The sequence below is a fragment of the Lynx rufus genome, unplaced genomic scaffold, assembly GCF_022079265.1.
Source record: "Lynx rufus isolate CCGP_SWC_20201006 ecotype Redwood Valley unplaced genomic scaffold, mLynRuf1.p SCAF_2, whole genome shotgun sequence".
NCBI lineage: Eukaryota > Metazoa > Chordata > Mammalia > Carnivora > Felidae > Lynx > Lynx rufus.
The window spans coordinates 122,763,917-122,776,116 of record NW_025814834.1 but is presented as its reverse complement, the minus strand read 5'-3'; the positions used below and the strand labels follow the sequence as shown (position 1 = coordinate 122,776,116).

Genomic DNA, 12,200 nt, shown 5'->3' with positions numbered 1-12,200 from the left:
TTAACGATCCGAAAACAGATTTTATCAAGTCACTTATCTGTTCCAGTATGGGCTACAGGGGCTCCCCATTGCCACAGGCTAAAATCCAGACTCTTAAGCCAGGAATTGGGGTCCCACATTTAATGTTGCCAGTATCACTGCCTCCTGATGAAAAACCATCCCCCACCCCCGCCCCCGTACTGTGGTCCTCTGCAGGGTTTTGCAAATTAAGCTTCCTAAGGGCTATCCACCAGTTGATCTAACTACTGAAATCAAGCACCTTTGTTGAATTACTGTGGAATTTTAAAAAATAAATTATTTTTAAGCATTTCATCAAGCTTAAAAAGTGAAATTAATTCAAGTGTTTGAACTGTTTTACAAACTCTATGAAAGAGCTCCTAACATGCATTCCATTGTTAAATAGAGAACCCAGAAATGGACCTACAAATACATGGCCAATTAATCTTCGACAAAGCAGGAAAGAGTACCCAATGGAAAAAAAGATGATCTCTTCAGCAAATGGTGCTGGGAGAACTGGACAGCGACATGCAGAAGAATGAAATCAGACCACTTTCTTACACCATTCACAAAAATAAACTCAAAATGGATGAAAGATCTAAATGTAAGATAGGAAGCCATCAAAATCCTGGAGGAGAAAACAGGCAGCAACCTCTTGACCTCGGCTGCAGCAACTTCTTATTTGACCTGTCTCCAAAAGCAAGGGAAACAAAAGCAAAAATGAACTATTGGGACCTCATCAAGATAAAAAGCTTCCACACAGAGAAGGAAACAATCCATAAAAGGCAACCAGCAGAATGGGAGAAGATACTTACCTGCAAATGACAAATCGGATAAAGGATTCGTATCCAAAATCTATAAAGAATTTACCAAACTCAACACCGAAAAAAACAAATAATCCAGTGAAGAAATGGGCAGAAGACATGAATAGACACTTCTCCAGAGAAGACATCCAGATGGCCAATAGACCCATGAAAAGATGCTCAGTATCACGCATCATCAGAGAAATACAAATCAAAACCACAATGAGATCCCACCTCAGAACTGTCAAAATGGCTAAAATTAATGACACAAGAAATGACAGATGTTGGCGAGGATGCAGAGAAAAGGGAACCCTCTTGTATTGTTGGTGGGAATGCAAACTGGTGCAGTCACTCTGGAAAACAGTATGGAGGTTCCTCAAAAAATTAAAAATAGAAATACCCTGTGATCCAACAATTGCACTACTAGGTATTTATCCAAAGGATACAAAAACACTGATTTGAAGGGACACATTACTCCAATATTTATAGCAGCACTATCAACAATAGCCAAATTACGGAAAGAGCCCAAATGTCCATCGACTGATGAATGGATAAAGAAGATGTGATATATATATGTGTGTGTACACACACACACACGTACGTACACACACACACACACACACACACGAATACTACTCAGCAATGAAAAAGAATGAAATCTTGCCATTTGCAACAACGTGGATGGAACTAGAGTGTATTAGGCCAAGCGAAATAAGTCAGAGAATGACAGTTATCACATGATTTCACTCATATGTGGAATTTGAGAAACTCAACAGATGACCATAGGGGAAGGGAAGGAAAAATAAAACAGAGAGGGAGACAAACCATTAGAGACTCTTAAATACAGAGAACAAACTGAGGGTTGCTGGCAGGGTGTTGGCTGGGGGGATGGATCAAATGGGGGATGGGCATTCAGGAGGGCACTTGTGGGGATGAGCACTGGGTGTCATATGGAAATGACGAATCACCGGGTTCTACTCCTGAAACCAATACTACACTGTATGTTAACTAATTTGAATTTAAATTAAAAAAAAAAAAAAGGATTCCATTGTCATCTAGATTCAAAATCAATCTTTTTAGTTGCTAGTTCTATAAACTGCCAGATCCCAAACCTGCATGTTTTAAAAATTCTGCCTCATCAAAGGCATCCATGGTTCTAACAGAATGCCTGCATACCCTAACAAGCCTCACTTTTCTAAATGGAGTTGATCTTCTTCTGGACAAACCAGCCACCCAGTCTGAGAGCCCCCATTTCTGTCAACTGCACCTCCCACGTCCCAGACACCTAGTCTGATTGCTTTCATTGCTAGAACAAATATTTGTGGAATGCCTACTAGCCACTGAAGTCCCTTACTGAGCTCTGGGGCTGTAACGATGAACAAGAGAGAAAGTCTCGGGGCGCCTGGGTGGCGCAGTCGGTTAAGCGTCCGACTTCAGCCAGGTCACGATCTCGTGGTCTGTGAGTTCGAGCCCCGCGTCAGGCTCTGGGCTGATGGCTCAGAGCCTGAAGCCTGTTTCCGATTCTGTGTCTCCCTCTCTCTCTGCCCCTCCCCTGTTCATGCTCTGTCTCTCTCTGTCCCAAAAATAAATAAACGTTGAAAAAAAAAATTTAAAAAAAAAAAAAAAGAGAGAAAGTCTCTCTTCCTCCTAATGTCTCCAGCAGAGCAGGTAGGTGAATTGGTGAATAACAGTGGTTTATCCAGCTTGTCACCGCCCCTCCCCTGTTCCACTGAGACTGCCTCAAACAGGACTTGGAGAGCCCAGACTTGAACTTCTACATTGGACTTTCTGCCTCTTCTCCATCCCCTGGGAACCATCTTGCACACTTTGCCACCAGTTGGATCTTCTTAAAACACCTTTGGCATGGAGGCAGCAGGACTAGAACAACACCCTCTTCTGGGAGAAAACAAGTGAACCTGGGATCCCACAGAGGGGAGAGATGACTACAGACTCAGCTGTGAATGCTGGGATGGGGGCAGTGGGTAGCACAGAAAAGTCAGCCAAAAGGCAAGGGCAACACTCGGATGCCTGAGAACAAAAAGAGAAGGCCATGGATGCCAGATCCCATACAGCCTTGCAGGCCACTACAGGTCAGAGTGAGAGGGGGCCACTAGAAGGCTCTCAGCAGATGAATGGCATCCCCCAGCCTCTGTTTTAAGATCACTCTGGCTGCCTGTATTTAAAAACAAAGTGTGGTCATAATATATGTAAGTCGAACAGCTATGCTGTATACCTTAACTTATATGGTGACAGATGTCAATGAGGTCTCAATGAAACTGGGGGGAAACTGGGCAAGGGTGGAAGCTGGGCGACCAATCAGGTGACCACAGCAACCTTCCAGAAGCGGAAGCAGCAGCCTTGGACCAGCACCAGAGGAAGTGCTGAGAGGTGGTCAGATTCTGTGAAAACAAAAAATTTCCTGGTGGAATAAACATGGTGTTCAAGAGGAAGAGGAATAGAAAGAGAAGCACAGTGCCAAAGATGACCCCAAGGCTTTCGCCTGAGCAAATGAAAGGGTGGAGATCCCGCCAACCAAGCTGGGGGAGATTTGGGGAGGAACAGGTTTCAGAGGAAAGTTGAGGAGCTCACTCTTGGACTTGTGGTATTTCAGAGGCCAATCAGGTGTCCGAGTGGAAATGCACAGTAAGCAGCTGGAAACACACATAAGGAGCTCAGTGGGGGGCTGGACTAGAGCTCTCAATCTGTGCATTATCGGCAACAAAGTGATATTTAAAGCCGGACCCCTGGATGAGCTCACCCACCTGGGTTGTGAATGCGCAGAGAAGAGTGGCTTATGCCTTAAAGTCTCCAGGGCTAAGAGGTTGGCAAGATGAGGGAACCAGCCAAGGAAGCTGAGAAGGAACTGTTAGTGAGTTACAACCAGAAGAGGGTGGTGTCCTGGATGCCAAGAGAAGGCAGGGTCTCAAAGAGGAGGGAGTGATCGGCTATGTGGGATGCTGCTGGGCGGCAAGAGCTACGTGGGTAGAGCATGAATGGATCTCTGGACTCGTTAATGAGGACGTCAAGAGCTTTGGTGCAGTGTGGGAGTGAAAGCCTGTTTGGAGTGGGTTAAAGTGAACAGGAGGAAAGGGGTTATAAAGCAAATACAGACAACTCTTCAAGGGGACTTTCTATAAACTCAAGACAGCAAGTGGTTGGCAGCTGGAGGGGTGGAGGGGGCACGAGAGGGCTCCCAGTGATGGCACGAATATCTGATGGCATACTGCCTGTTGGTGGGGATGGGCTGGCAGCTCTCGGAGGAGACTGTCGCAGGAGCAGGGCAGATGTCCCTGAGCGCAGTGACAGGAGGCGGGCCTCGGGGCACAGTGGAGGGCTTGGTCCTGTGACCAGGGAGACACAGCAGGCTCAAGGGCAGGTAGGCAGAAGGGCTGAGGGTGACGTCCTGGGGAAATTCTCCTCTGAGGGCTTCTCTTCCACAGTGAAACAAGAAGCAAAGCCGTCAGCTGAGGACTGGGTCTGGAGAAGGGGGGTGTTCGAGGCTTGAGGAGAGGGGACGTTGGACTTGACTGAGGCGAGTGACCAGAAATGTACAGTGTGGGGCTCTGCGGGGCGATGGGTTTCTCTGCGGCCACAGTGTGTGAGATGGATGAGATGAGACTGGTTTGAGACTGGCTGGACAGGCCACATGAGTCCGACCTGCTTAAAAAGGAGCAAGGAAGCTAGGCAGGCCTTCCAGTGAGCGAGCATGCCTGCGCGGCCTCAGGAGGACGGGGGCCACACGAAGTGAAGGAAAGGCAGAGTTGAGCAGAGAAAGGAGCTTCACATGGCAGTGGGACACCTGGCGTGTCACAGCGGAGGGCTTAGAATGAGTGGTGGTGACAACGTCTAGGCTCTATCCATGGGTGGGGTGGTGGGAGGGAGGACAAGATCATCACGGGAGAGATCAGGGACTCAGAAGCCAGGATACTAGAATTACATATTTAATATTACAATCGCTAAGAATTAATGACAGCAGGAACATCAGAAACAGCAAAAGGCAGCCAGGCATTCGAATGACCCAAAAACGTTGGGATGTACCCATGGGCCTTACAGTTGATGACAACAAGGAAGGAGAAGAACCCAGAAGCATCAGCAAGCAGCACGGAGGAACCTATACCCTCTCTCCAGTTCCAGTGTAAAGTGATATAGGAGAGGAAAAAAAAAAAAAAATCCACCTCCTGGGGTGGGGTGCAGGTGGAAACAGAGCGTCATCTATCAAAGGGGCTCAAAGAGTTCTGAGCTCATGACTGCCACTCCATCCCTTTCCAGAATATTCCTAGTAAGACAAGTGATGCTGAGGCCAGCAGCCCCACCCAGCTGGGGCTGCCCTCTCCACCTCGGTCACATCCCCTCCTCGCTCAGAGGATGACAAGGGGACTGAAACTGGCCCCTGTGTGCCAGATGGAGAGGAAAACCCTGACAGCCCAAGAGACCTAATCCTTTTATTCCTCATAAACCATTCATTTGTGTTAGTCTCTTAAAATAGTTGGCAATTTGCCGTGTAAAACAAACCAACTTATTGAATGCTCACCAATCACGTAAAGGGTGAACTTGGTATCGGTAATGCTTGAAAGTTCGACCTCATAGTCCTCTTCATCCGATGATGTTAGATTGAAGATGGTAAGGTTTCCTGATGTGACGTCCAGATGAACCCTATCTACAAACGGTGGGTAAGCTCTGGGCTTTAAGAGTTCTTCATCCCATTCTACGACTTTATCTTTTTTTTTTCTCCACATTATCTCTTTAATGGGTATAGAGCCTGATGTGTACAAAGTTACGCTCATGTTTACAGTTCCGTATATCGGCTGGGAAACACAGCTGATGAAGTCTAGGAGGGAAAAAGAAATTGGTTAGGAAAAACAACACGACTTTATTGAAAATAGAAAGCCATCTTCCAAGATGCTCTCTGGGGAGAAAAAAAAGTTAAATTTAGCAGTAAAAATTATTCATCAGCTACTTGCTGTGCTAACTTGATAAACCACTGACAGAAAATAGAGCGAGTAGAACATGCTTGACCATGCGAAGCTTACTCTTTTAAGGGGAGGACTGGGGCTCGCATAAATGCAAGAACTGTATTCAATTCTGGTGGGGCACCAAACCCATGCCAGGTACTGTGGGCAAGGCTGTGAACATGACAGCTGACCACACAGGTGTCACTCTAGGCCCTCAAGAAGTCCCACAGTGTGGAGAAGACAAAGCAGGCATGGGAGCCACCTCATCAAGGGCCTTCCCCAGGAAGTCACAGTAACACCGCACTGGGGGCATCCCTGAGGGACAAGAGGTGCCGGCTGAGGGCTGGGGGAGGAGAGGTAATCATTCTGATAGAGGAAGCAGTGCCTCCAAAAAGACAGGCCTTGAGTCAAGAAGGAGCTTGGTGTGTTTGAGGAAATAAAAGCAGCTCCCAACGGCTAGACAAAGAGAGCAAGTGAGTCATGGGTGGGGAATGAGGCTGGAGAGGCAGGCAGGCCCAGGTGACAGTGCCCATTCATGGGCTAGTGGGGGTGTCAGATAAGACATGCTAAGGGTTTGGGATTTATCCTAATGGCAAGGGAAAGCCGTAGGAAGCCTTTAAACATAAGACTGGCACGATATAATTTAAGTTTCGGCAGACTAGCCCTGCCAGCAGAGTGGAGAGTGGTTACTGGGGACAGGCACGGAGGCAGGGAAACCAGAATCAAGGTCAGTGCTGGAGCACCGAGAAGGTGGAGGACTGGACGGACCAGACCGGGGTGTGGGTGGGGGGGAATGGACAAAAGGGCAGATTCCAGAGCCCCGTGGGAGAGATCGCAACAGGGATTAGTGAAGTGGTGGGGGGTGAGGGAGAGGGGGGAGTTAACGGTGTTGGTCAGGCATCCTTCTTGGCTGACTGACTTGGGGCTATTAGCTGAGGTCAGAAACAATGACTGAGAAGCAAGTCGGGGGCAAGACGCAGAGTAAGAGCACGGGGACTAGGTTCGGTGGTGTGGGGGAGCTGGCTCCAACTGTTAGCATCTCTGCCGGACCCCATTCAGCCAAGCCTGGCTGACAGCTTGAAATCCACATGGTGGGAGCATTTACAGCACAGAAACTAACGCTTCAAACAGACACTCCTGCCTACTCCACGCCAATCCAATTGTTTGATATTTACTACCACCACTGGACTGGAATATTTTTGATACCCCAAAATGGGTTTAAATGCATCTGGTTCCAGACCTGACTTTCTTGTTAAGAGAGAAGAATAGCTGTTAAGGGAAAGGCATTAAAGATAAATTAAAACTTGACTGAAGTTTTTGCCTAGTAGCAAGCATGGTAATTGAAAGAGCATGGGAAAAATCAAGACAGACCAGTTGTAGGCAACGTGTTCAGTGATTTCAAATACGAAGGAAATCTCTCCCATTTGCCGATTGTGAGGATTTTTGGAACCTGCCTCCCTTAATTAAGGGAGGCTGCCCACAGAAATACACCAGCAGCCCTCGATGCTTTGCTGATCACGCCCTCTCTCTTGCACTTGACTAGAGCACATGGGAAGGTGGATGAGAGGGAGAAGGATTCGAGGAGTGAGGATCTATCCACAGCCACCAGTGGAGGCTCCAAGTGTCTTGTGAGTGAGTGAGTGAGTGAGTGAGTGAGTGAATGGGAGTGGGTAGGGTGGTGGGTGAAGAGAAGGGGTATGAGAGGAAGCTTGGCTGCAGAAAGACGGATGGCTGCTGTCTTCCCAGGGGCAGGCGATGTGTCCTGGGCTTGAGAACAGGAGGAAGAAAGAAGTCAGGGATGGAGTGAGACTGGCGAGAAGCACGGGGGAGGTGGGGGGAGGGGGGAGACCAGTTCCAACAAATTCAGTTTGGGGCTGGAAGAAACTTGCAAAATTATTTAGTTGAATTACCCCCATTTCACAGGTGAAGTGACAGGGCACCAAGCAAAACGAAGGAAAATGTCACCAAATGCCTACTCGCTGCATGTGGTGTGTTCACGTACCCTCGTGTCCCTTTTTACCGCTCGTCACACACTTTGCAGCGACCACGTCGCGCAGGTGAACAACCAGGCTCCGAGAGGCACGTCAGTGTTCGAGCCCCGCGTCGGGCTCTGTGTTGACAGCTCGGGGCCTGGAGCCTGTTTCGGATTCTGTGTCTCCCTCTCTCTCTGCCCCTCCCCTGCCCTATTTTTCTCTCTCTCTCTCTCCAAAATAAACATTAAAAAAATTGTTTTAATGTATTCAATAACAAAGTATATAATAGACACATAGATACAATTTTATACAGATGCAGAGCAATGATATATCTACTTAGCACAGTCTTCTTCTCTGGCCTGGGTGTGTGGCTTGGAGGCCTTACCCTATCCCCCAATCCCTATAACCACCCTCAGTCCTGTAAACTATGTTAACAACTCTGAATATATCCTTTGCTATTCTTCTACCTGCTCATATCATCAAATAGAGATAAAGATATATCACATAGAACGCATATATACATATATGTGTGTATATGTGTATATATGTGTATATATATGTGTATATATACATATATATGTATATATATGTGTGTGTATGCGTATGTGTGTATATATACACGTATATATGTATATATGCGTTCTATGTGATATATACATACACACACACATACACACAAAGAATTTGCCATGGTTTAACAAAAAATGGTCTTATGCACACGTCTCTGCATTTTGCCCTTCCAATCAAGAATACTTCATAAAAGTCCCACCCAATCCACTGGTGTGGCAAGACTTTCCTCCTTTTAGTGGCTTCCTATTACGACAGGGTACGAATGAACCACAATAAACCAGCTATCCATCACTGCTGAACACACCTTCTCTCCCTAGCCTCTTCTATTGCAGTAATTGTAATAATGATTCCTCTGTACAAGTTCTTGTGTATTTGTGGTCTCATATCTATGGCAGAGTGTGCCAGGAGTGGGAATGAATCAAAGGGCAAACAAATTTTTTATGTTAATAGGAGCTCCCAGGCTGCTGGCTTCTGCTTGTCACATTTCCATCAGTAACACCTGAGTTACCTTTTCCTTGTGCTCAGCAAGCATCCCGTGATTTTTTTTTTGCACGTTTAATTATCAGACATAAAACGATATTTCACTGTTATCTGAATTTGCATTTTCCTGCCCTCTAGAAATTTAGGCATCTTTTCCGCTTTTGCATTATTTGGATCTCCTTTTCTGAAAACCGTCTTTTCACATCCTTTGCCATTTTCTCCCGTTGGGTTGTTTTTTTTTCATCAAAGTTTACAAGTTCCTTGTAGGTTATAAACTTTTTGTTACCTGTATTATAATCTTTCCCCAAGGTGGGTGGTGGTGTCATTCCCTAACACAGGGGACATGGAGGAGGGCCAGCTTTGGGCGGGAAGATTGTGCTTTCGGTCTCAGACACTGCGTAGCGATGTCCAGTAGGCTGCTGGGCACACAGGTCTGGGGCTCACAGGAGGCGATACAGACTTGGGACTCATCACATTTGTAGTGGTTACTGTCTAGCATTCTAGTCCCACAGCAAAGTCTTTTCCATTGCACTTCCGAGACTAAACCGGAGAGATAAGTTGCCGATAGGACAATTGCCAATGAAAAAAGAACAGGAGTTGTTTCTCAGAGGTCACACGCCCTGAATGAATGAATGAATGAATGAATGAATGAATGAATGAATTTGCACTCAAACAGCAGCAAAGGAAACGAGTCAGCAGTGAGCGGGTTGCTTTGCGGATAACTGAGTGGTCAAAAGAGGGACCACAGGGACACCAACTTACCATGCCAGAGGGCAGAACGGTAAGTACCAGACTCTCAGCCAGATGGGCCCAGCTGAACTCTCAAAAGCCTCCCAAATAGGCTTCCTCGGCTGTAAAATGTAAATCAGAATGCCTACCACAAAGGATTGTTGTGAGGTTTGAATAAGATCGAGAGTCTTCAGGGATGCCTGGGTGGCTCAGTCGGTTAAGCGGCATTCTCTTGGTTTGGGCTCAGATCATGATCTGAGTTTTGTGAGCTCGAGCCCCGCGTCAGGCTCTGTGCTGACAGCACGGAGCCCACTTGGGATTCTCTCTCTGCCCCTCCCCCACACTGTCTCTCTCTCTCTCTCTCTCAAAATAAATAAACTTAAAAAAAAAAAAGAGGGAGGTTTTTAAACAATAGCTGAAATGAATGAAGTAGGCTTTCAACAGGGCTTCCCTCTTTCTCTTTCAGCGAGCCAAGCCACATCAAGGCCTTTGTTGTACGTGATTCTGGCTGTGTGAGACCTTTCATCATTTCACCTAGTGTGAGCTTTCATCATTTAAAATGAGAGAGAGGCGGGGGGAGAGAAAACATGTATCAGCGATTGCCTGAACAGATATTCCATGCTAGCCAGAATTTTTTTAATTTGTATTGAAGAGTACTGAAAGATCTTTTAAAGATATGAGAGTACTTCAATGCCTATAGATAGAGGGATCATATATTTAAAAACAGCTCGGACTCCAAATATTTTGTTGCAGCATCCTCACAAAACATCATCACCGCACCCAATTTTGGTAATTCTTATATGGCTTGAAGTCAGGAGTGGCACCCGAATATTTTGCAAAAATGAAGTGCCCTGATTTTTGACTTAGAAAACGTGGCCACCATGACTATTGAGCGAAGGCAGAAGGATCCCCACTCCTGGCCACAAATTCCTCTGCGTGTTGTTACTTGGGTTCTGGGATTGAGACTGACTGCTCTTTTTGGCTTATTTAACCACTCACGTAGATAGTGCTTGCTGTCTGCGAGGCACTGTTGCAAGAGCTCTACGAGTACGTACTCGGTGAGTCCTCTGAAGAGCCACGTTAGGCAGGTGTTATCTCTGACCCTATTGTGCAGAGGAGGAAACTGAGGCACACGAAGATTGAGTGAGTAGCTAGTGTGGTGGGGAAACTGGCTCCAGAATGCTTGTAAGCACTGTTTCTTACCGGGGCTATGTGGCATGTGGCTACCAAAGCCGTGACATGATACAGGATTTCTGTGGCTGCAGTTTCTACGATGCAGTTGGACGGCAGAGGTTGGGAACGAGAGGCTCGAGCTGCTCTGGCTGAGCCACAAGTGCGTCTCTGAGACGTGCGGGTGAGGCACCAAGCTCGCTGGCCCCCGAATCACTGAATGTCAGGGCCCCAGGGGTCCTGACAGAACAGGAGTCTGTGGCCCCCACCGCCCCCAACCTCACATACATGAGGAAACTGAGAAGGTCTGATTGAACAAGAAAGTGATAAACCCAAACCTCCAAAATGCGAAAGGGGGACCCAAATTCAAAACCTGGGTTTTGTGATGGTGGCGGTATCGTTTGTAAACAACTTCAGATGTGACAAAGGGACACGGGACAGGGCTTCACAATGAAAGACCATGAGAAACGAAGGCCTTTGTATGCACTGGTAAGTCATACACGGGGTGGGGACAGGAGTGGCTCGAACGTAGGGCGAGCAGAGCAAGGAAAGAGCAGGGAAGGAAACAACGAGGGGCAAATAAAGACGTTACGAGGGGAACGAGCCAAACCACAGGAGCCACCAAGGAGCCTGGGAGAACTGGCAGACGAAACGCTGGCCAAGACCAACAATGCAGCCCACAGACAGAGGGGGCGCTGGTGAGCACATGCTCCTCTGGGGACTGACTCCTCAGCTCCCACCCACGTGGGCACATAGAATTTGTAGAACTTCTGCTTTTCCAAAAAATGCTGCACATTCAGATTTCATGGAAAACTTCTCATTCGTAAAAGCTGGCAACTAATTCCAAGCTGAGTTCAAGGGTATCCCCAGCCAGGCTAACCCTCTGAGGACAAAGACGGTGTCATCCTTGGTCTTTGTCGTATCCGCGTGATCTGGCACAGGAAGGACACTCCATAAATGTTGGTTGAGTGCCTTCACTTATCTGAATACAGCTTAACTGTAGTCCAAAAGGCGGGGCTTCCTGACAAAAACCATAGAAGTTGGCAGTTACCTCAAACCCTGAGCTTTGCAAATCCCCAAGCTGCTGTGGAATCTGGTTGATGAATCGTGAACTCAGCAAAGAGAAGTGGAGACATTTAACTGGAGCTGAAGAGTAAGTGGCCTGGGACCCCTCGTGTGCAGGCAAAACAGTCCCCTTCCCCTGACACCTACCACCAGCCCCACAGCCAGACCGGGGGTGGGGGGGAGGGGTGGGGGGAGTGCTGGATTCCCACTCCCATCTCTCCCCCACTGCTGTTCTTTTGGGGATGGTCCCCTTTGTCCCCTGTTTCCCCTTCCAGCTTAACTAGGCTACACCTCCTACTGTACCAGATCCGCTTGTACCCATGCAGGATGTCAGCTCCTAATCAAAAGTAATAGCCCGTCTGAGGTTTCAGGAGAAGCAAGGTGTTCACTGATGCCATTTCTTAGAAAGGAGCTGCCCACCCTCCCGGGATCTGGAAGGAAGGTTTTTCTTGAGTTTTTTT

General features: G+C 47.4%; 1 protein-coding gene across 3 annotated transcripts in view; it reads right to left on the bottom strand.

Annotated features, from left to right (window-relative positions):
* Positions 1–12,200, bottom strand: part of CD58 (CD58 molecule) — a 40,278-nt gene that overhangs the window by 17,564 nt on the left and 10,514 nt on the right. For 2 of the 3 annotated variants that reach the window (XM_047082768.1, XM_047082766.1), the window contains exon 2: positions 5,332–5,628. In XM_047082768.1, the coding sequence (XP_046938724.1) occupies positions 5,332–5,628 (297 nt within the window). Of the gene's footprint in view, positions 1–5,331; positions 5,629–9,061; positions 9,299–12,200 lie in introns of those variants that run through there. The other variant, XM_047082767.1, reaches the window with a different exon arrangement.